The sequence below is a fragment of the Rhinatrema bivittatum genome, chromosome 4 (assembly GCF_901001135.1).
Source record: "Rhinatrema bivittatum chromosome 4, aRhiBiv1.1, whole genome shotgun sequence".
In the NCBI taxonomy this organism is placed as follows: domain Eukaryota; kingdom Metazoa; phylum Chordata; class Amphibia; order Gymnophiona; family Rhinatrematidae; genus Rhinatrema; species Rhinatrema bivittatum.
The window spans coordinates 257931488-257956656 of NC_042618.1; the positions used below are offsets into that span (position 1 = coordinate 257931488).

General features: G+C 42.4%; 1 protein-coding gene across 1 annotated transcript; it reads right to left on the minus strand.

Annotated features, from left to right (window-relative positions):
- Nucleotides 1-10154: 10154 nt before the first annotated feature.
- UPK3A (uroplakin 3A) lies at nt 10155-24783 on the minus strand. The gene is made up of 7 exons (XM_029600059.1): nt 24601-24783; nt 23491-23637; nt 20756-21032; nt 19644-19723; nt 17231-17363; nt 11454-11603; nt 10155-11010 (listed from the first exon to the last, which is right to left on the minus strand). Exons 1-6 carry the CDS (start codon nt 24653-24655, stop codon nt 11468-11470), a joined length of 828 nt encoding a protein of 275 aa, XP_029455919.1. The 5' UTR covers nt 24656-24783; the 3' UTR covers nt 10155-11010; nt 11454-11467.
- Nucleotides 24784-25169: the final 386 nt, after the last annotated feature.

Sequence of the window (25169 nt, forward strand, 5' to 3'; positions counted from 1 at the left end):
ACCCATTCTAGTCCTCTTGTGATTTTGTAGACTTCCATCATATCCCCCTTCTGCTATCTCTTCTCCAAGCTGAGCAGCCCTAACCTTTTTAGTCTTTCCTCATAGGGGACTTGTTCCATTCCTTTTATCATTTTGGTTGCCCTTCTCTGTACCTTCTCCAGTGCAATTATATTGTTTTTGAGATGCGGTGACCAGAATTGAACACAACACTCAAGGTGTGTGGTCTTACCATGGAGCAATGCAGAGGCATTATGAATTCTCTGTTTTATTCATTATTCCCTTCCTAATATTTCCTAACATTCTGTTGGCTTTGTTGACTGCTAAAACACACTGAGTCACCAATTTCAATGTATTATCCACTATGACACCTAGATCTTTTTCCTGAGTGGTAACACCAAACATGAAGCCTAAGACTGTGTAATTACAGCATGGGTTATTTTTCCCTATATGCATCACCTTGCACTTGTCCATATTAAAATTCATCTGCCATTTGGATGCTCAATCTTCCAGTCTCGCAAGGTCCTCCTGCAATTTATCACAATCCGCTTATGATTTAATTACTCTGAATAATTTTGTGTCATCTGCAAATTTGATCACCTTACTCATCATTCCCCTTTGCAGATCATTTATAAATATATAGATCCCTACACAGAAACTACAGGCTAACAGAATGGTTAGGTTCAGTCTGTGTTCTGCAGGTGTGATTAAGGTGAACCAAATACAGAACAGGGAGGTCATAAAGTATAAATAGAAACATGCAGACAAAACTGAACTGGAAACTCGAATAAATCAGACAAGCAGTACAACAATGGAAACTCAGAAACATCACCATTCCTTATAAAACATCAGACAATAAAAACAAAATATAAATGATAATACTAAAACCATACTGATAAAAAGAATATTTCAAAATAGCTAATGAATAGAGTATCCAATGATCAAAAACTCAAAAAATGTAAACAATTTCTTTATTTTAAAACAGCAGACACATGAAATACCATCCAATATTAAAAACAATACAGGATTTTAAAAAAATAAAGTTTCTTGCTCTCCATACTTAGGAACTTTGGATTCCAGTTCCCAAGAGATTGTTGTGGATTAGTCAGAGGTGGTGAGACATGCACAAACTTTTTCCTCCATATACAGACACTCTATAAGACACGTTCATTCTTATACACACTCTCTCATTTGCTCACACATAAATGGTCCCCGACACTCACACATGCTGACTCACTGACTTGTGCACACACATGCATAAGAAAGACCTGAAGATTTGGCTATTCACCAACGCCTACTGTTTTACTGATACATCCAATTCACCTTGACCCAGATAACTGAAATTTGGCCTGAACAATACCCCCTTCTCTCAACCCTTCTATAATCCGGCTACGATGGCTTGTATGTGTCTGTCTTTGAAGTACACCCTTAGTTTTAGAATGTTATCCTTATTCACCTGTGTTCCTGCCTACCTTTTGGGCCGATAGAGTAAAATCGCGGGAGAGTGGGCGAGCGCCCGCTCTCCTATGTGCGCGATTCAGTAAATAAATTTATTTATTTAAATTAGGCCCGGCGGTAAAAAGAGGTGCTAGGGACATTGCGTTTGTGAGTGTCTACCCTGTACACCGTCGTGAACTAGTGATTCTCACATGGAACATAGATATATAAAACACTCAAATAAAATAAAATAAATGCTCTCAATTTCATACATATATTATCACCGACTTACACATATGTATCATTTCTATTTATTTTATGACATACGCATGAGTAAGATAGCATCTGTCAGTGAACAAATGAGGGTGAGACCATGAGTGAGTATGAGAGAGAGCATATTTATTTATTTATACACAAGAACTTCAAGTTTCATTACGTTGCATTGTTCGAGATATGTTTCACTGTAAGAAATAAGTACACCCCCCCTGCTTATTTCCTTTCATTATCTGTAAACCGATGTGACAGCTATCTTACTCACACACATGCTCTCATGTTCATACATACACACTCACCGACTTACACATGCTATCTCTCGCCCAACACACCCACATATACTGACTCTTGCTTGTTCAGTGACACGTGCTCAATGCTCACATACATGCTCACCATCACACATACTCACTGATTCATGCATTCTCATATGCACTCGCTGACTCACATGCGCTTACTTGCTCAAAAACTATCACTAACTCAGGTGCTTTCTATCTCTCTCAATTTTCTCCCCTTTGAATAAAATTTATTTATTTTTTTTTACAGTGGTGGTCAGGGGATCCAGGCAGGGCCCCAAGAATAGGGTCTGGATTCTGGATGGGCTGCCTGTTGCTGCTTGGTTCCCCCACCGGTGTGGGAAAGAGAGGATTTTTTTTTTTTTAAATTACTTTTGCCATGGCCCAGCTTAAGCCCAGCAGCTGAGACAAGGGTTGGAGTTGAGCCAGCGGTGAGAGGCCTGCTCGCTGCCTCCTGTTGGCTGCCGGCAGAAGCATGCGAGAGGAGGAGCCAGGAACTCGCAGATGGTGGGAGAAAGAAGTGACTGAGCAGAGCAGGGGCAACAGGAGAAAGGAGGTGCCACTGCTGTGTCGGAAAAAAAAAAAAATAAAATAAATAGAAGGCAGAGTGAACGGAGAGGCTTAGAGGGAGGTTCCCTCCCTGTGCTACAAGATGCTGCGGGGCCAGGCGTTGGTAGAAGCAGCTTCACGGGCATGGGGGCCGCAGTGATCAACACAAAGTGATCCTCCAGGTTATGCCTGACGCCCCAATAGACCAATCTGTGCCTGTGTTTTCTCCAGCTACCGGTATATACGCGCACTATTAGCCCACATTTGTCCACGCGTTTTTGATGCGCTATTTTTACCCCTTATACACAGCCAACCCTCCCCCCCCGAAACTATCACCTGCAACATGCAAATGCATGTTGATGGGCCTTTTAGTCATTCCCGCATGATCCAGAAAGTAAAGTGTGCAGCCAAGCCACACATTTTACTTTCAGAAATTAACGCCTGCCTAATTTCAACCAATACCAGGAAAGTGTACAGAAAAGCAGAAAAAACTGCTTTTCTGTACACCCTCCTTCTTAATATCATAGCGATATTAAGTCGGAGGCCCAAAAAGTAAAAAAAAAAAAGTTTAAAAAAATTAAAAAAAAAAAAAAGTTTTAATCTGCCCACGGCCCAGAAGACGGATGCTCAGTTTTGCCGGCATCCATTTTCTGAACTCGTGGCTGTCAACGGGTTCGAGAACCGACGCCAGAAACATTGAGCGTCGGCTGTCAAACCCACTGACAGCCGCCGCTTCTATCAAAAAGGAGGCGCTAGGGACTTGCTAGTGTCCCTAGCGCCTCCTTTTACCGCGGGCCCTCATTTACATATTTTATTTTTACTGAATTTCGCCCAGGAGATTGGCCTGGGCGCGCGTAGGGAGAGCAGGCGCTCGCCGGCTCTCCCGCGGGTTTTTCGGTATCAGCCCAACTATTAGGAGGAATCACAGAAAGCAGGATTTTTCTTTAATGCGCCCTTGAGTGTGGCATACCTTTATGCCAGCCCTGCGCTGGCATAAAATTTGCCATGTTACAAGGGTACATTTAGCCGCAGGAAAAATTTATTGGAGCGCAGGGATTAGCTAATAGCCTCATTTACATGAATTTCCCTGTGATGAGCGCTATTAGTTACGTGGTGTTTTGGACGCACTAATCTCTGTTTTGAATCGGTGGTGATGGACGCACGTCCAAAACACGTGTCCAATCGCGCGTTAAGCCATGCGCAGTGGCTAGCGCATGGCATTCGATAGACCTGATTGTAGATTATGACAGGGGAAGTTTTAGTTTGTTTTAAATTTCCTCTCTTAACAGGTCAGTTTGTCATTTTGAGTACCATTGTATGTTTTTAAAGAAACATCTGTTTCCTAAGTTTTAAGAAGCAACTCAGAGCCCATCCTTTATGAGGCATTATGACTGTTTTACTTTACACAGTTATCAGTGTTGAAACTTATCTGCCATCTCATTACCCACTAGACAACATTATGAGATCTTGCATCTCTTCTTCATTAGCTTTGATTTTGGCTGGACTTTAATACAATTTGCTCTTTTGAGTTGGTAATTAACTATAGCCAATACTTTGCTTAAGAACACTTAAAAATCAATTTAATTTGTATTAGTCTGCTTTCTCCTTTGAGTTGGAGTGGAATAAGAAGTAAATTGATTCTGGTCTTTGAAGTACAATTAATTATACAGACATACTATAGCTGCCTGGGTTGACTGCGCTAACATAATATTGCCAAGCCTCATTATTAAAGATCTGGAGCACATTCAAATTCATTCGCCACAGATTGGAAAATGTAGGCAATTTATAGGTCTGAAAGTTCCAACTTGTTAAAGGGGGGTTGTTTTATTCAGGGTATCAGGCTGTATAAAGCAATATATTCAGTTAATGGATGGCCAAGTTCTAATGTCTGAAATGTTCTCTTGGAATATTTGACACTTTCCACATCACAGAATTATAGTTTACATTCCTATTGTAAAACACCACCATGGTTTAAATGGAGTAATTCAAGCCCTGACAAATTTTCTTCTGATCTAGGTGCCTGCCCAAAAGCTTCATAGCCAGGAATGAGAGATCTTGCTCTGTCACCCCTAGTAAGTTTGAAGAGCAGGGGAGAGGGAGTGCAGAGAACCCTAAGAAGGTTCAGGAGTACTCTAGTCTCCAGCTGCTGGCTACTAAGATTTTGCTGTTCTCCCTAAGAGGTCTGCTCCAGTTCTTTTGGGGCCTGAATTAGTAGAGCTATTTTTCCATGTGAAAAAATGTTTACTAAATCAGACCCTTAATGCAGCATTGCTCCTCCCTATCGCAATTGCACCCACAATGTTCTGACCAAATCAAAATCTCAACCTCCAATCCTGTCCCCAGCAATCTCCCTCCCTCTCGTTCTAGCCTCCTGCAGCCTCTCTCTTCCAATTTCTTAGTCTTCATCAGTATCCCCCTGCTCTCGATCACTGGCCCTGTCCTCATCAATCTCACTCCTCACCCTGCCATTCCCCTTACAGCCATTTTTTTCCACCAGATCACCCACCCAATAACCCCGAGCAAGCAAGCAAACAAGCCAGTCTTCAACCCTCAGCCTTCCCATCTCCTAAGAACATAACATAAGATATGCCTTACTGGGTCAGACCAAGGGGCCATCAAGCCCAGTATCCTGTGTCCAACAGTGTCCAATACAGATCACAAGTACCTAGCAAGTACCCAGACATTAAATAGATTCCATGCTACTAATGCCGGAAACAAGTAGGGACTATTCCCTATTGATTAACAGCAGTTCATGGACTTCTCATCCAAGAACTTATCCAACCAAACCAGTTACACTAACAGGCCGATGTAATACTGTGCGCTGGCCACAGCACATGGCTCACATGATTGGACACACATCCATAACCCCCCTGATACAAAACAGGGGTTAGTGCATCCAAAATGAGCATCAAGTTGAGTATATAGGTAATGGTGCTCATCCCATGTAAATTCATGTTGATGAGACTATTACCTATTTCCCCTGATGAAAAAAACTAACAAAAAAAACTGCAACTGACGTGCACATTTCAACCTGCAAAAATTAACACCCACCCAGAGCAGGAGTTAATTCTTGAGGAGCACAACAAAAATTACAGAAAAGCAGAAAATACTGCTTTTCTGTTCCTTTTTTTGGTTCCTCTGACTTAATATTGTTGCAATATTAAGTCAGAGAAACTGAAATAGGAGAATTAAAAAAAAAAAAAAAAAAGTATGCCAACAGTCAATTTAGGAAAAGGGACGCTCAATTAACAAGCGTCCATTTGCCTAGCTCGTGGCTGTGCACAGATTAGGGAAATGGACGCTCATAAAATTGAGTGTCTATTTTCCTAACCGGCTGACAGCCACCTCTCCTGGGCAACTGCTGCCGAGGAGGTGCTAGGGGTGCATAATTTCCCCTCGCATCTCCTTTTTACCATGGCACCTGATTTAAATATTAAACCAGACGCCCGGAAGAGGTGGATTGGCACACGTTAAGGGAGCAGGTGCTCAATCAAGAGTGCCCATTTAATGCACACCCATCTTGCATCGGCCTGTAACTGCCTTAACCACATCCTCTGGCACCAAAGTCCAGAGCTTAATTGTGCAGAGTGAAAAAGAATTTTCTCCAATTTGTTTTAAATGAGATATTTGCTGACTTCATAGAGTGCCCCCTAGTCCTTGTATTACCCAAAAGAGTAAATAACTGATTCACATTTACCCATTTAAATCCTTTCATGATTTTATAGACCTCTATCCTATCCTCAATCAGCTCTCTCTTCTCCAAGCTGGATAAATTCAAGACACAATGCAGGAGCAGAGAGCTGCACTCCAAATATTCAATACCAACATCCAAGGAGATGCAGATAATTTAATAAGTCCCCACCACTTCAGAGTTATTTAATGAAGAATTTTATTTTTATTTTTTAATGGCAACTCCATTGCTTGGAACGACACAGATTTTAAACAGGGTCCCCCGAAACAGACCCGTGTTTTGCCAAACCCGGCTGCGTCGGGAAGGACAGGCAATTTGATATGGAGTTCATCAACTATAACAGAAAGAAATTTTACACAGAATAATACTGGGGACCAATAAATAATGGATCAGAAAACAGACAACATTCCTTTAAAATTATAAGACACATAAGTTGCTGTTAAAAAATAAAAATAAAATTCTTCATTAAATAACTCTGAAGTTGTGGGGACTTATTATCTGCATCTTCTCCAAGCTGAACAGCCCTAACCTCTTAAACCTTTCCTCATAGGGGAGCCATTTCATGCCCTTTATTAGTCTGGGCGCCCTTCTGTGTAGTTTCTCCAGTGTAACTATCTTTTTTCTTATGTAGCAATCAGAATTATACATAGTATTCAAGGTGTGGTCTCACCATAGAGCAATACGGAGGCATTATGATATCCTCTATTTGCCATTCCCTTCCTAATAATTCCCAACATTCTGTTTGCTTTTTTGACTGCTGCAGCACACTGAGCTGACACTTTCAATGCATTATCCACTATGATGCCTAGATCTTTTGCCTGGGTGGCAATTCTAGAATATGGAACCTACATTGTGTAGCTACATCATGGGTTATATTTCCTTATATGCATCACCTTGCACTTGTCCACATTATATTTAAATTCCCATATAGATGCCCAATCTTGCAAGGTCCTCCTGCAATGTATTACAATCTACTTGTGATTTAACTACTCTGAATAAGTTTGTGGCATCTGCAAACAATCACCTCACTCTTTGTACCCCTTTTCAGATCCTTTATAAATATATGAAAAGCATCAGTCCAAGTACAGAACCTCAAGGCACTGCCCTTTTACCTTTTCCCCCACTGTGAAATCAGACCATTTAATTCTACTCCGTTTCCTGTATTTTAACCAGTTTGCAAACCACATAAGGACATTGCCTTCTATCCCATGACTTTTTAGTTGTTAGAAAGTCTCATGAGGGACTTTGTCAAATGCCTTTTTAAAATCCAAATAGACCATGGCTATTGGTTCAAATTATCCACATTTATTCATCCCTTCAAAAAAATAATAAATAAATAAAAGGTAGATGGATGAGGCAAGACTTCGCTTGAGTAACTCCATGCAGGCACTGCCTCTGTAGCATCTGCTATTAAACAGCTTTTTCTTTGCGCCTGCAATGCACCACTCTCAGCAAGTGAAGCCAGACTGTACCTGCACAAATCTCGTGCACTCAAGTTTTGCAAGAGACCAGTACTGGAGTTCAGGCATCTCCTGGTGTCTGATCATGCTGGGCCTTGCCTCTCTCCCCTAGCATTAGGGAGCAGGCCCCTCTCTCTCGGCAGTGTCACACACCCAAAAACTGGCTTATGTCTCCAAACAGTGGTGCAGGGCCATGAGAGGAGGCAGCCAGGAAGAGGTGAGGAAGACAGACAGGATAGGCAGTATGTTGGTGCTAACAGTTAAAGAAATAGAACAGATTTTAAAACTAAACTATGAGGGTTAGCTCAGAGGCGCACATTTTTCAGATGGATAAGTTTCAGGCTGTCTCTAGAAACCCTGAAACTTGCACATCTGAGCAACTGTCACTTACCTTTAAACAAGGAGGGGGGGTGGGGGGGGGAGGGATGGTCAATGATAAAATGATAAAGTGGGCAAAACTGATTCTAAATTACCTGACTCATCTACTTCTAGAAGGGGTATGGGGGAAAACCACCTTAGTTGTCAGTATACCGACACCACAAGTCTGAAAAAGTAAAATGGGAAAATGTATGGCTCTAGAGGAAGAATTGATATAATAGGCATCTCAGAGAGGTAGTAGAAGAGGGACAGGACGATACAAGAGTACAAATTATATTGAACCGACAGACTAGATCAAATGGGTAGTGCATTGCACCATGTGTCATGGATTCCATAAAATCAAATAAAATAGTTTCAGCAAGAAAACTGCAATCTTTATGACCACATCCTCCTCATTTGCTTTGCTTACCCTTATGTTTTCTCCATAGGTCCACTGTGCCCCAGCCAACTTGCACATGAATGCATACCTCATGGGAATTACCTAGCTTCACGGGACAATTAGTAGCCAAAATGTAAGCTGAACTGTGACAGGAGTGAGGTTAGTCGACAGGGCTATGGAAAGGTGTGACTGGTGCAAAAGGGCAGAACCAGGGCCAGGAATGAACTCTCTCCCACACAAGCTGAATGCATTCTTCACACTCAATGAGTAAGGGTAGGCTAAGGAGACCTTGAGGTTGGGGATGCAGCACCACTAGGGTAAGGAGAATGTAGCTAGCTGGCACAGGTCCTCCATCCCCAGCACCACCCCCCCCCCCAATAAATGCCCCAGTGGTCCTTGTTCCATCATTCCCCCCCCCCCCCCAATGGTCTTAGGGGGTTAGAGATAAGGGCTCTAGCTCTGGTAATCCTCAAGTTTCACTTCTCCCTCAACTCTCCTTTCCCCAGCCCGTAGAATACAGGACTCCTCTTCAAGCCAGAATCTGACTTCTCTGCTTTGCAGGTTGGCAATAGCCGTATGTGGATTGGCTGTTGTGCTTGGACAAGGGTGTGTGACCTGGAATCCAAAAGCATGGCCTGTTCTTTGCCTTCTTGGGAGTTGAAGGGTACACCACGCTATGCTTTTCTCGCTCCTTCCCCCACCTCCTTCAACCCCCTATCATATTTCACTCATAGCCAGCTCTCCACTCTAATTATCTCACTTCATCTAATAGTCCCTCTGATCCCCTCACTCACACCCTGCAGCATCTTTGAATCCAATTCAATTTCTCTCCCCCCCCCCCCCCCCCCCAATCACCCTTGGAGCCCTTTATAAAAGGTTGACCATCCTCCAATCAATGTGATGTTAAGTACAATAGACTATTTTAATGGTTGGTTACAAATTACTAGCAATAGAACTAGAGTTTCATTTGAGTTTCCAGAACTCTGGGGGTGTAATCCCTCTGGACCAGACAACTTGCTACTCTATCCTATTACATCATTCAGGATCACAGAGATTTCAGTGCTGAATCCTCACCACAGGTAACTCCTCAGCATCCTCTTTAGTAAACACTAAAGAATTAATTCAGCTTTTTCACTATGGCCTTGTCTTTCCTAAATTCTAGATGGGTTAAAGTGACATTTAACTATTCCACCCCCTCACAGGCTTCCTGCTGCAGATTAAACAAGTGTTTTTGCCTCTACAGCCAACTTTTTTTTTTTTTTTAATTTTGCCTCATCAAGGTTTTACATCTAAAAACTTGCCAATATTTATGCTCCCCCTCCCCAATTTTTCTTCAGTTGGATCCTTTCCAATGTTTGGAATAAGATTTTGGCTAAAATAGCCTCTATCTTTTAACCATTCTGGCAGTCATTTGGCCTTCTTGCTACCTTTTCTGATGCATGGAATAAGCTGGTCTAGGCTAAGATATTTAATGCCATCTTGGAAGCCCAGACCAGATTATTCCATGCATCGCAGTCCCTCTGCTGCCTAAGACATCTCTGCCCAGGACTCATGGAGTCTACTTTTATAAGCTTTAATTCACTGACCTACCATTTAGGAAATATATTTTCCTTTCACGGATACCTACACTTCCTGAAACTTCCATTCTACTAATAAGGGCTGGACACATTTACAAACTGTTTAGAATGCATAAGTGATCCCAATATCCAATTTTTAAATTTTATTTATAAATTTGCCCATGAATATACATAGCACAAGTCATATTTCAGATTAAAAATAAGACATGAATGCAGTTCAACACAAACTATTAATGCAAATTAAGCTAGTGTCCTGCTGTCAGCTTTTAAAGGTAGTGCTGGAGTTTCAGATGCATTCCTACTTGCTCAAATAAGGAAGCCATAAGATGATAGTCTTAAATGGAATCAAATCAACCTATTACAAAGATTTTTACCAGTGTGACTCAACACTGCTAAATTGCAAGTTGGGAATAAGTATCAGTTTAACTGAAGCTTGAATTTGGTCTCTTAAGGGCAGATGAAAATCAGAACATACTTTAATGGATGCTACTAGTTGACTTCAGGTAAGGAGAGTACCATGCTCCCTGCAAACCTAACCAAACAGCAGAGATGATTAATTTAAGTCACTTACCATAGTACAGGTATACAGTATGGAGCTAAAGGCATACTAGAAGTAAAAACACAAAACCAAAAGAGACTTAACAAGCTCATTTGAAGCTTGCTACACTAAGTTTTGGCAATTTGATATTTTTTCTAGCAAATGGCATTTGAATTCAGAGTTATATTCCAAGTGTTTCTCCTCAAGAGATATCATAAAAAATTCTTAAATCTGGTCTCCCACCACTAAATTAGAGAGACTTCAGCAACAAAATTTGAGTTTGATCGTTAGTAGCAATTCATGGAGCTGGTTCATTCACATTTTGAGGCATTTGCTATGGAAACTAGCACACATTCTCATGGAGTTTTCCTGCTTAATTTCCATTAGCTATGAAGTCTTCTGGGAGAAAGGGTCCACTTCATGTCAAAGAGTTGGGACCTAAAAAACAAAAAAAATATCCATCCCAATTATTAAAACTTTCAAAAGGCAACATTTGCTCAAGAATTAAGCAGTCTCCTCATTCCAGTTTTTGCAACAAATTCACTGAAGGCTATGTGCGACCCACTACAATTTAAAATCCAGTTAGAATGTTTGCAAAGTAGGTCAACTTGATACCAGGATAATGATCCAATGGTTTTTCACATGAGTGCATTTTAGTCATTCAAACTAAAAAAGTGGAGCTGAACAAAAACTGACCTATCCCTATCAGAAAGACTAGGATGAACTGCATATTCTTTAAAGTTTATAAAAAGAAAACATTCAGACTACATGTTTCAATGCATGTGGCCTGCCATAAGACTGATTAAAGTTATGCAACAGTTGAGGATATTAGGACATGTACAGTTAGGAGTTAAGTTAATTTTTCATGATAGGTTACATACGAGTTTAAATGATCTCAGGCTTGGGGCTTGGGAACGTAACGGTCTCTTTCCAAAGATGATCCCCTCAGTACACCTGAATATGGTTCAGAAACAGCCTGCTGAGTTGTCTGGGTTTCATGTGTGGTAGCATTGGCACCAGATGGTCCTCCCCTGAAAAGGATAAAGTAGATAGAGTTGTATACTCTCAAATGTAGGCCAAGGTCCATTTTTGGTCTTACATGCAAGGATCATAAAAGCCTACTGTATACACACTGCCAATATGACAAATCCACATAAGTCATTCAGATGCAACTTTCATTAAACCTATAGATATATTAATAAAAGATCTAGGAGATAGAAGGTAGAATGGAGAAATTACTTACCTGATTATTTTGTTTTCCTAGCGTGTAGCAGATGGACTCAGGACCAATGGGTATAGTGTGCTCCTGATAGCAGTTGGAGACAGATTGAAATCTGACATCAGCACTAGTACATATACTCATGCAGGAAGCTCTGCTCTTTAGTATTCTCCTCGAAAAGCAATTGTGGATGTGTCTGGATAACTTGGACAATAGCTGAAGACCACCAGTGCCCTCAACCAAGAGAAATGCAGACACCTGGTAACTATGGGTGTCCTAGCTGAAGGGAAGCATGGCTTACCCATGCTTGTCTTGCTCTCGGGAATTGTCACCCGAGGTTTCCGTGTATTGTGCCAGCCATGGGCAGGATGCTGAGTCCCATCTGGCTACACTAAGGAAAACGAAATTATCAGATAAGTAATTTCTCCATTTCCTAGCATGTAGCAGATTTACTGAGGACCAATGGGATGTACAAAAGCTACTCCCAAACTGGGTGGGAGGCTGCCCATGGCCCATTTAGTACTGCTCTTGCAAATGCTGTGTCCTCCTGAGCCTGAACATCCAGGCGGTAGAACCTGGAGAAGTGTGAATGGAGTACCATGTCGCCGCCCATCAGATCTCAGCATCTTGGTTTCTTCCCAGGCTCTAGTGGAATGGGTCTCGACTTGTAGAGGTGGAGGCTTGCCTACCTCTATGTAAGCCACCTTTATTACTTCTTTGATCCAGCAGGCTATGGTTGCCCGCAAGGCCACTTCCCCTTGTTTCTTCCTGCTGTGAAGGACAAATAGGTGGTCCGTCTTTTGTATGGATTCCGACTTTTCCAGGTATCCGACTAGGAGTCGGCTGACATTAAGATGGTGAGATTCTTCCGAGTCCTTATGCTCATCTGGAGATGGCAGCAAGATGGTTTGGTTTAGACAGAAGTGAGAAACCACTTTTGGGAGGAAGGAGGGGACCGTGTGTAGCTGTATGGATCCTGGCGTGAACCTGAGGAATGTTCGGCAGGATAGTGCTTGATGTTCGGAGATGTGACTGACCAAACATATTGCCACTAGGAATGCAGTCTTCAAGGTTAGGAGTCGTAGGGACAGACTGTGGGTAGGTCTGAAGGAGGCTTCCACTAGGCAGTCTAGGACTAGATTGAGGTTCCATAGGGGTACTGGTCACTTTAATTGTGGTCTAATATGCTTGACCCCTCTCAGGAAGCAGGAGACGTCAGGATGAGATGCTAGGCTGATGACTTCCACTTTGGCTCTGAAGCAGAGGGCTCAGTTAAAAAAAAAAAAAAAAAAAAAAAGTCTTCACATGTCTGCGTACCATGGCCTTCTTGGCCAGTCTGGGGCCACTAGAAGTACTAGCCCTCTGTGGTGTTCTATATTGCGGATGATCCTGCCCAATAATGGCCATGGGGGGGGGGGGGGGGAGAGAAGGGAGGGGAAAGAAGGTGTATAGCAAGTCTTCCTGTGGCTAGGTCTGGATGAGGGCATCAATCCCTTGGGATTGTGGGTCTCATCTGAGACTGAAGAAGTTGGGAACTTAGGCGTTGGACTGGGTTGCCAGGAGATCCATGGCTGGGGTTCCCCAGCCGTTTGCTATCAACTGGAAGGTTGTGGTTGACAGCATCCATTCCCCTGGGTCTAGACTCTGCTGACGTATTCTGCAGAGACGTTGTCTTTTCCCACGATGTGGGTGGCTGAGATCCCTTGTAGATTTGCTTCTGCCCATGACATTAGGGGGTCTATTTCCAGGGACACCTGTTTGCTTCTGGTTCCTCCCTGGCGGTTGATGTGGGCAACTGTTGTCATGTTGTCCGACATGACAGATTTGCCCTGGAGTCTGATGAACCATAGGCAGGCTAGTCTGATCCCTGGGCTTCCAGTCAGTTGGTTGATGTTCCATCCTGACTCTTCCTTGTCCCATTGCCCCTGTACCATCACTTCCTGGCAGTGGGCTCCCTACCATTGTCGACTCGCATCCATGGTTAGCAAGATCCAGGTCGGTGGGGATAGCCTTACTCCCCTTGCTCAGATGGTCTTTTAGCCATTGGAGCTGGGTGGCGAACGAAGTAGTCCTGGGACATTGGGTTCCCTCGAGACAGTAGGGAGTGCTGTAACGGTCGCATGTGGGCTCTTCCCCATGGGACCACTTCCAGGAGTTGACTTGGAGGTAGTCCCATACTTTGGGTTGAAAACTTCTTAGCAGGTTTCACAATTGGTTCAGTTTTTTTCTCCTTGTAGGAGGAAGAATGAACTTGTTTTGTCTGGTGATGAAACAGACTCCCAGGTATTCTAGAGATTGGGAGGGCTGCAGACAGCTCGTTTGTGTTGACAACCCACCCGAGGTTTTCCAGTAGAGTTCACTCTGGTGGTCGCCTGATGACTTTCCTCTGGAGATTTTGCCCTGATCAGCCAATCATCCAGATAATGATATATGAGGATTCCTTCTTTCCTCAGTGTCGCCGCCACTACAACCATGATTTTGGTGAATGTCAGAGGGGTTGTGGCTAGCCCAAAAGGGTAGCACCTGAACTGGTAGTGGTGGTCCAGGAAGTTTTTATGCTCGTGATGGACCAGGATGTGCAGGTAGGCTTCTGACAGGTCCAGGGATGTAAGGAATTCTCCCGGCTGTATTGCCTGTATGACAGAGTGCTGGGTTTCCATGCGGAAGTATGGTACCCTCAAGTAGCGGTTGACTGACTTGAGGTCCAATATGGGCCGGAATGTTCCCTCTTTCTTGGGGACGATAAAATAGATTGAATAGTGCCTAGTATTTTGTTGTGTGGGCACTGGCGTTATGGCCTTTAGGGCAAGCAGTTTGGCCAGTGTGGTTTCCACTGCCGTCCTCTTGGAGGGTGCATGACAAGGAGCTTTTACGAATTTGTCTGGAGGGATGTTGTGGACATCCAGATAGTATCCCTCTCGAATGATGGTTAGGACCCACTTGTCCACTGTTATCTTGACCCATCTTTGGTAGAATAGGGCAAGCCTGCCCCCTATGGCTTCTTCCTGTGGATGGGTCGGCTGATTCTCATTGTGGGGTACAGCTGGGGCCTGTGCCAGCTCCCCTCTTGTGTTTGTTCTGAAAGAACTGGCCCCTGCTTGCAGGGTGAGGTGCTTGATATGTACTCTTGTAGGGTCTAAAAAACACTGTGATCCTCTGCCCTTAGGTAATCAGGGAGAGGGACATTGGCTTCTTTTGTTCTTGTCCTCCGGTAGCAGAGGTACTGAATTCACCCCATTTGTCGGTTAACTTCTCCAGTTCACTTCCGAACAGGAGGGATCCTTTAAAGGGCACTCATGAGTTTTGTCTTGGAAGTCGCGTCTGCTGACCAGCTTCAGAGCCAGAGTTGCCTTCTGGCCCCTGACTGAGGTGTGCACCAGGTCAGAGGTTGCATCCATGAGGAAGGATATTGCTGGTTCTAGTGCAGACGGGCGTGACAGCGTTCCTCGTCATTGATAAGCAGGTGCGTGTCACCATGGCACAGCAGGCAGCAATCTGCAGTGACTTAGCTGATATGTTGAATGACTGTTTAAGGATGGATTCCTGACATCTGTCCTGGGCATCCTTGAGTGCTGCTCCTTCCTTGACTGGAATGGTAGTGCGCTCTAACTGCACAGACCATGGTGTCCACTTTGGGGAACACCAGGAGATCTTTGGCTGAGGGTTCCAGTGGGCACATCCCCCTTTGAAACTTGCCTCCGGAGCATCCCATTCCAGGTTGATCAGCTGTTGTACGGCTTACAGCAAAGGGAAATGGCAGGAGGCCTGACTGAGTCCTTCTAGGAGAGGATTTGTTTTTGGTTCCCCTGTGGCATTTGTGCCTGGGATGGCGAGCTCCTTCAAGCTGAGAGACATGAGATCTGGTAACTCATCTTTGGAGAAGAAATGCCTCATGGTTCAGTAACGTTCCATTCCTTGAGGGATTTCCCCTTCCTCCAGGGAGTCTTGATCTTTGTCTGAGGTTTCTGTGTCCCCTATGGTGAGGCACATCTCTGAAGGCCTAGAAGGCCCTGGGAGGCTAGGGTCACTCTGGTGGAGGATGTGTCTGTCATTGGTAGTGCCGGGTGCATGTAGACAAAAGGTATGTAGACCCTTAAAGAATTCTACCCAAGAGAAGGATCCTGGGTCTAGGTTGAAAGCCACTGCATTCCCCCGGGGGGGCCCATTTGAGGGAGGGTCGTGCTGGGGATAGAGAGGTCCTGTGTACTAATCGGTGGATCCAGATTCCTGTACTGGCTAGGGAGGGCCTCCCCTCACACTGTAGACAGAGCCATGGCCTCCTCGTGCTGTGCAGCGGACTTGTGCCTTGGTTTTTTTGGCCGATGGTGCCATGTTTTGTTCACGTAGGTCGCTGAAACCCCAGTCTGTGCGTTTAGTGTGTGCGCCGGGGGGGGGGGGGGGGGGGGGAAGAAGAGGGGCTTAGTTATGCACTCCGGGTGCACTGAAGATGTGCGCTCACAGCCTTAACTTGTGCGCTCGGCACAGTTGAGCAGGTAGCTGTGTGCCTGGCACCCTTGTGCGTGCTGCTGTGCGCACAAGTAATTTGTGCGCCCGGCGATCAAGGGGAAATGGCATCGGCGACCATGTGAGCAAGATGGCAACCACCCTGGAGGGTCTCCACGTGGGAGGGCTCTCATATCAGATCAGGGTCTAGCCCGGACTGGGCTGATCAACCCGATGGTACAGATGCCAGCTGGCGATCTGTGCCGCTATCTGAGCTTCAGAGACCAGAGACTTAAGAAAGTTTTCTACCTTACCTTGTCTCGGCGTTTCCCAGTCTGGTGGCAGGTGGCCTCCAGCTGCAGGGCAAGAGGGAAAATTACCTTCACCGCTGCACTCTATCGCACCCGCTGCCTCTCAGCCACTCCCATTCCTGGGGGCTAAGTCCACACCGGGAACCTGCTACTGGACAGAGGCTTACCTCTGAGGGATCTCGGAAATCACCTTAGGATTTCGACTAGGGGAGGGACCCTTAGGTATCACCGCAGGAGAGCGGGGCTAGTCTGTAGAGGTAAGATTTTTCTTTTGTTATTCTGGAATTTTCTTCTTTGGTTTGGATTTTCTAATGCTGTGCAAGCGTATGTACAGTCCCAAACTGCTAAGGAGACTGAGAAATACTGAAGAGCAGAGCTTCATGCACCAGTATATGTAGTGATGTCAGATTGAAATCAGACTCAGTCTCCAACTCCTATCAAGAGTACACTATACCCATTGGTCCCGAGTCCATCTGCTGCATGCTAGGAAATAGAAAGTTCTAACAGTAACCTAAAACTGAACACTTGTTTTAGGACAAAGATACTGTAACTATACCCTACATCCCCATTTGTTTTGCATATGTTACATGCAAGGAGTTAAAGCCACAGGCCTAGATTAGCAAAAAAAAAAGATCCAAACCACTTAAGTAAACTTAAAGACAAAAGATAGAGATGAAACACTTACATCACAGATGTCAGAATTGCAGCAACAAATGCAACCAAAAGGAGAAAGATAAGAACGCTTAGAATGGAAGTGATGACTATCATTCCTCCACTTCTTCGGCCTGGCCAGGCATCAATCCATGAAGGATCTTTCACTAAAAAGAATTTTTGCTCATTAAATGCATCATTCAAAAAAGAGATGTTAGTAATTAAGATGCAGGAATAAAGATGTTAAAAAGGGACATTTTTTATGGAAAAGCTGAAGTTTTCATGCAATCAATAGATTTAAGCAGTTATGAGCTGTTTTGAACCTAGCAGCCTAAAGACTCAAGTTAAAGGAGTTTCACCTCATATGTACCCATTTATAACAGAGTTAGAACATCACAACTTATTGCTATCTTGCAACAGGCAGCATAGTGTATTTACATTCATTAAAAGCATTTCTAGCATACCTGTTAAAATCCTGTCAAACTCTTGCTCTAACGTATGCACCTTGAAGATATTTGCTCACATTTCCCTTCTAATCCTTTGAAAGTTTATTCCCTCCAAAAATAAACACACAATTGACAATGTCATCTCTGGCTGAGATAAAGCAGAGGGATTTGTATGCAGAGTACTTTAGATGCCAGCTATGTTTAGGAGGCATGATCATGTATTTCTAAATAGATCAAAAATAATGGAAGACAACCAAATCAAAAAGTTTTACAAAGGTATGGTTCAGGGGCAGAGATACAGCTGGATCTCAAGAGTTTGTGCTCCCTCATTTTTGGCTCAGGATCATGTCTCATTTGAGTCAGCCTGGTAAAGGTGCAGCAGATAGTGAGGTTCTGGAGGCACTGGAATCACTACCAGTCCATGATACCCTATATGCCTTTAAGGAAGGAAGGATAAAAGGATGGGGAACCACTGGTGCTCTTGCCAGAGATATGTAAGAGTCTTTGCTTTTCGCAAATTTATTCTACCTCCTTTCAGCTGCTTCAGCAGTATAGAAGCCTCTGAAATTGTTCTGAGGCATCCAGAGAGAATTTCATGAAGTGTAGCTGCTTTAACCACAGAAATGGGTTGAGAAACAGAAAGGGGGGGGGGGGGGAGGGAGGAGAGAGACACAGGAGAGAGCATTGCCAGAAATTAAAGTATTTTATAGACTTAGCCACTACTGAGATGACCAATCAGATAAGGGAATGGGGGTGGAGGTACTGGCCATAGTGTCCACCCATGTTATTTTGAACCCCCCCCCCCCCCCCCAAGACTGTTATACTGGGGGCATAGCCAAAACTTAAGTCTAGAAACAAAACAAAAAAAAGCCTCATGCTTAACAGATGCCCCATCATAGCTCCTCCATCCCAAGAACTAGGCTGACTAAAGAAACTTGGATTGATATCTATGACCCAGTTTTAGAAGAGAATTTCTAATGGAAAAATTACTATAGAAGCCAGACTAGAGACTTGCGCAAAAAAACCCCACACCAAAAAACCCCCAAAACAAACACACAAGCGTTGAGTCTATTCAAGCAAAAAGATTAGTGCACTGAATCAATCATGGTATTTATAGTGCTTTGTATGAAAGCACAACTTTATAATTATATTTTTCTAAGATCTGTCTTGTTACAGAGTTTAGTGACAGCAATATGCCTATGTATTTCAGGCAGAGTTATAACCAAAATGAGAAGAGGGATGGAACGATTCCCCTAAAGGAGGTTAAGATTCTTCAGCTTGGAGAAGAGACTGCAGAAGGGAAATATGATAGTCTATAAAATAAAGTGTAACAAATAAATGTTAAGTCAGTTTATTCTCAAAGAGTAATTAGGGGAAAGAATGATGTTACTAGGTGATAGTACATTTCAGACAGTTTTTACATTGCATGGCACCCTTTTCTTCAGCCAAAGTATACTTTGGAAGATGTTTTAGCTTGTAAAAAGCCTCTGTAGACGTTAGAAAGAAAATTCACCCTTCACAAAAGAGTGAGCCATTAGATTTATGGGATAATTTAACAAATTGGAAGTTTTAAACTGAAACAAAGTACTTTAAGCATGGCATCTTGTGCAGTCACATGCATCAAAAGCTGGCCCTGCCCTTTGCAGTGTTTTCTTCTGTTCTGGCTGCAGCTAGTCCAACTGGGCCATAGCTTCTGGGCATACTAGTGCCTCCTGAAGAAATGAGGGAGGAGCATTTAGGCAGAGCTAGCTATTTTGTGGTGCCACTGATTAACATTTATTGAAGCTTCTCAGGCTTGCAGCCTACAAAACCAAGCTGAAGCATGAAGGGGGGGGGGAGCCGTGACTGTGGAAGTGGCCAGGGCAAGACTGCAGCTGTTTTGAGGGATGTGGCAGAAGCTGCTGGGAAGAGGATGGGTGTATGAAGGGGGGGGGGGGGGGGGGAAGAGAAGAAAAAAAAAGTAGTGTTACATATTTGATTCAAACAGAATTAGTCATTTACCTGTTTTTGTTGTAATTGGATCAGACCAAAGAGTTTGGTCTGACATTTTGCCTTCTCTCGTCACTAAAATGTATCTAAACCTGATGGAACAAAACAAATAAAAAGAAAGACATTTATCATGAGTCTTGCCTGTGGATATGAAGTACTAGAAAGTTGTTTATAGATGGAAACAGGTAAGTGTACTCTGTTAAAGCTATTTTTTTGGGGGGGGGGGGGGGGGGGGGGGAAAGGAAGACCTGCAATAAGCCATTTTAATGGGTGCACGTTTTTAAACACTTGCATTATGAATGAATATGTTGGAATTTATTATTTCTCAAACTAAAATATTTACACGTTCTAGGTATAAAATAATTTCTTCAGTCATTTCATGATATACACGCCATGAAGGAAAAAAGCCTGCCTGCCATTTTCTAAAACCAGAAACTCAAGCAAGATGCAATACTTGCAACAAAAAAATGCAGACGTTCCAGCCAAATAGTGTTTGATCCCATGTTAAGTGATATGGGCCAGATGTTAAATCCTGTGAGCAAGGTTTGCTTTAACATTAAAAATATTAGAGAATTACCTCTTCCCCAGCACACAGTGTACAACTAAACCTTGATTTACCTCCACTTCTGTAGTAAAATGGTCTTTAGAAGTTTAGATTAATTAGATGGCATTGCTGTGCATTTTGTGTGATCAAAGTCTTCCCCTTTCACTGTAGGGGTTCAGAACTGAAACTAGTCTGGATTTGATTTGTAATGCACATTATAATCCAGTGTCATATAAACACAGAGTGCAAAAGTTAATACTTTTATCACCAAATTCTTGCTATAGGGGTAAGCAACTCTGGTTGTGGAATGTCAGACAGGTCTGACTTTCAGAATATTCATAGTGATTATGCATGAGATTTGCATGTACTTCCTCCAGTATATGCAAGTACAGTGAACATGCATGAGACTTAACACTGTCCTAGAATACCACAAAACAATATTGCATGCCCTGTTGTATCATATTATAGTAATCTTAGTACCCAACAGATCCACTTCAAGGCTCACAGTGAAATTTGATATGCATTTAGGAAAACTCCTATCCACACCTATAAGAGAGAAAGAAAGTTTTTAATACCACACCTGTAAGTGGTTCCCTGAGAAAGTGGTGGATTGCAGGCTCCTAGATAATTTGGGTCAGTAAGACAGTTTACATCATCTCCAACCCGTACAAGGTAACCATCCAAAATAGCAGCAACTTGATTGAGATCTTGAACATTGTCAAGCTGAGGGGGAGATTTACAGCTTGGTTGTCCAAATGATGCAGCTTTGTAAGGTCCCAGTTTTCCTCCATTTGTTCTTTGGAATGTGGAATTCAGGGGCACATTGTTGTCATCAACTACTGCCATATCCAGACTGGCTGTTAAAAACAAATTACATTCTGACTACAGAGAGTTTAAAAAAGCTTTTTGTAATCAAGCCATTACATTGCAAGGTCTCATCTCTCTATATGGATATCCATCCTGCCTGCACAGGATTCTCAACAATCCAATATTAGAGCAGGAGAAACTAGAAAGTGCTCCAGAAAAGCTTCAAGCAAGTTTTGAATTTATGCAACAACTTCAAAAAGCATGTTAAAACTCCTGAATAAAAAAAGAAGAGTTCAGTAATATAGACATATCCATTTAATAACACTACATTGCAGTTGTACATTTGTTAAAAAAGTGCAAACAATGCTAACAAGATGAGGCTGTTTTCAGTTTTATTCTAAATGGAGTAAGACTAAGATGGCCTCCTACCAAAAAAAAAAAAAAAAAAAGTATGTTTTGTAATGAATACAAAAATCTCAAACGGGGCCTCCAAGTAACCTCCCCACTCTCCAGCTCAAAATCCTGATGGGCCTCCCATTAAGAAAAAAAAAAAGAAAAAGAGTGTGGCTCTCTCCCTACTTGTATACCTAAAAGCAATGCTAAGCTCCTGCCCCAACAGCTGTATATTTAAAATGTAATGTCACTTCAGTACTGTCCTCCAGAAGGTTGGCAAGAGTGAGTTTTGCTCCTGCCCTTAGCATTGATTTTTAGCTGGACCCACAGGAAGATGGTAAGCAGAGAGCTGGAAGAGAGATCCTCAGCCCAGTTCCATTTTAGGGATAGAGAATGTGTGGCAGTGGGGGAGGGGAGCCCATTTTGGGGGGTTTTTTTCCTGGTTCAAGGGAACACCCCTAAAAAGAGAGACATTAAACAAAAGACTTCTGCTGCACATTTACATACTGGACCACCATGCCTAGATATCTTTTTCAATATAAGAGAAGAAAAAAAGAAAAAAAAAAGTTAAATATAAACCAAATGAGCAGTTTTCAGACTATCTGCATTACTTCAAGTTTGCAGGTACTTTGGGGTCTCTGCATTCGTTAGAGGAAACACTGTACATGCAGTATTAAACTTGCAAGTATTTTTCTCTAGAAGAGATGTGAAAATGCAATTTGTATGCATTTTTTCTTCCCTTTCCCTAAACATGCCCGAGGGAACACAATGTGGCTAAAAAGCACACCCAGCGAGTAACAAGGTACAAAAAAAAAAAAAAAAAAAAAAAAAAAAAAAAAGGTAGATGTGCAGACAGATTTTTACCTGGATAAATGTATTTTAGACCTGCCCTCCAAATAGGTTACTAGGAAATATTTTTTGCATGGAAAAGCAAGCTTGATGCATGCTTAGTACAACAAGGCATTCATGCAATAAGAACCCTATGCTCAAGAGACTTTGAAAACAATGCTGGCCAACGAAGGAGCAGTTTGGCTTTAATAGAGATGAAGCAGCTTAAAGACTAAGCACACAACACACACCAAACTAAATCTACCACATAGTTTCCTAGGTCACTGCAAAGGTTTAATGCCCGAAGGAAGATTTCCATTTAACAAGTTTTCCATATAGTGGTTGCAATACTTAACAGGAAGTAAATTTAAACCATTCTTTACAAAAAAGTGGCATGACAATTCTAATTACATTTTTTTCTTTCTAGCAAGGAAGAAAGCCAGCTAGTACAGAAATATATAGAAAGCAGACCATTAATTAAGGGTTGGGGGAAGAAAGCAAAAAACAATTACGACTCGGCATTAAAAGTTTAGTGCAGTTTTGCCTGCATACTCTAAAGCTTGACAAAATTAAGGACAGTTTCTAGTTCATGCAGAAAGTCAGTCTCTGGGTGTGAAGTTCACCTACAAAGAGGCAAAACTCCTACATAACGAAGGTGCTTCTTCAAAGGGGGGGGGGGGGGGTGTCAATATGAAGTCCTAGCCAGATTAACATTTACACATGCCTGTAACAAGTTTGGATTGCCATGGATTTGAGAGTTTCAGATATAGGGGGGGGGAAAACAAAACAAAAAAACCACACCCCCCTACTCAGAGGGAGCACAAAGTGTCCATCTCACTTCTCAAAGAGGGCCTGTATCCACATGAGAAGTACTAGTAAGATACACAGGAATTACGCCTTAAGACATGGCGTGATTATCTTTTTTCAGTCTTAAGGAAGCGCCATGCTACCAGTGAGTATCCGCAGGTATTGACAGACCGACCCTGAGGTCGTTCAGGATAGAAGCGTCAAGCGTTAAAGAACCCCCCCCAAAGACCCACACAAACACCAACTAGGAGGTTCCTGGGACAAGAACGGAAGGTACCATCAGTTAAATTAATGGTTATACAACCGTGTCAACTATACTACTGCACTTTTACAGGACATGCAAAACAAGTTTCGTAAGGGAAAACTTGTAATTGTCAACTGATGGCGTTACCCTGTTATGCGGGAATCTGTAGTTATTCATTCAAACAATCACCATCCAGCAGCAAGAGATCAGGAAACAAAGTGTTGTAAGATACTTACCAACATCAACAGCATACAGATAAATATTGCAATTGTTACACGAGCCATCGGTACCAAACACGCAGAAAGGCTTTTCCAGGGCAATTGTAGTAAGAGTGGGGTTATTCGTGATTAACAACTGGTTTGTAATTTGTGGTTTTACTTGAGCTAAAAAGAAAAAAAAAAAACCCCACCACACAGTTACTGCACGTATCACATTAGAATACTATCCAGTAGTGTTCACACAAGGCATTTACCAGCAATAAAACCCTGAAGAAAAAAAAGTTAGAGGTCCACAAACCCAACCCAGTTTATTTTTCGTTTAATTACTATAGTTTACGATGCAATTTTGTTTTATTTTACATTAAATAAAAGGTGTAAGGCAACACCACCCTTACTAGATAAGGGCATCCTATTAGTTTTCTCCCTAAAATCTAATCCTTCCTAGGTTTAAAAACCAAAAACCCCAACCCCCCGCGTCTTAAATCATGTTTTAAAAAATCTAGGAGTATAAGCGGGTTTATATACTAAAATTGTGTTCCTTGGTAGTCCAAGAAATGAGAACAGTAATCTTCTCACGAACCCAAACATCACAGATTATCGTAGTTGTCAAGATTAAATACAGATACATCTATTTCCACGCAAAGCATCCTGACAGGTAAAAAAAACAAAACAAAACAAAAAACCTCCCAGAAAGTAAACGAGATGATCATTCACGCAAGCATAAAATCTAAAGTTTTTAAGTCTTTAGAAGTTGGAGTCTACATATTATTCGAGTTTCAATGCTTGGCATTTTTATAAGTTAAAATAGCTATAAAAAGAGCGTATTAATCCCCAGCAGTTATTAAATTTAAGAAGAAGTTGTTCTAGAAGTCGGTGAAGTTCTTTCTAGGCAATAGTCACACTTATCACCGAGTTAGGCTTCCAAGTTTATTTTACTACTTTCTTGGGTAGCTTTAAGGATCTCTAGATTAGATACAAAATATTTGTAGCTTTTAGGGTGTAAAAAAGAGACACAGAAAGCAAGAACAGCGTGTAGCCTTCCAAATACCTAAGCAGATCCCATAAAATAAGACCACTTCTTGGGAAAAGCAAGATTTTAGATCAAAGATTTTTAACAGCCTTCCTTACCTGCATGCAACTGATCCACTAATCCGAAAAGGAAAAAACTTAACAGAAAATTCATTTTATTTATGAAACGAACAAGCTCAACACAACCCTAAACAATAAATAAACTAAGCACATGAACCAGAAAGCACTAAAAACGAGAGGGGAAAAAAAGAACTCGTCCCACACAAACGATAATGCTAACCACTACTGCAGCTGCTCTCAATTTCACCTGTAGAAACCACGCCCACACCTAGCTGCATCAGCCAATCAACTGTCACCCTCCCCATGACCCGCAACTAGGCTTTTCTTCATAGCCACCTTCCTAGTTGCCCCTCCCCCCCCTGTCTTAGCTACACCTAATTCAGGTTCCAGGGAGGAGAGGAGGGGACGCTTGATTATCTAAATGTATAACATAGTAAAAGCTAAGGTACAAAAGATTATGTTAAATTCAAAGAGGAAGTTTGTTGGAAAAAAGAGAAAGAATACCCGTTTAGAAAAGTTAGGATTTTACAGCAGGAAACAGAGAAGGTCAAACATGTGAACCACATTATTAAAGCTCATTGAGGAAGCAGGAACAGAGAAAAAAATAT

What these genes read in the sequence shown, in the direction of transcription:
- UPK3A (XM_029600059.1), bottom strand. Translation starts at nt 24,655, where the DNA reads ATGAATTTTCTGTTAAGTTTTTTCCTTTTCGGATTAGTGGATCAGTTG. An exon ending in TCTGTATGCTGTTGATGTTG is followed by an intron (nt 21,033 to 23,490) that starts GTAAGTATCTTA and finishes TGTTTTTAACAG; the next exon opens with CCAGTCTGGATATGGCAGTA. An exon ending in TCTCAGGGAACCACTTACAG is followed by an intron (nt 19,724 to 20,755) that starts GTGTGGTATTAA and finishes TTGTTCCATCAG; the next exon opens with GTTTAGATACATTTTAGTGA.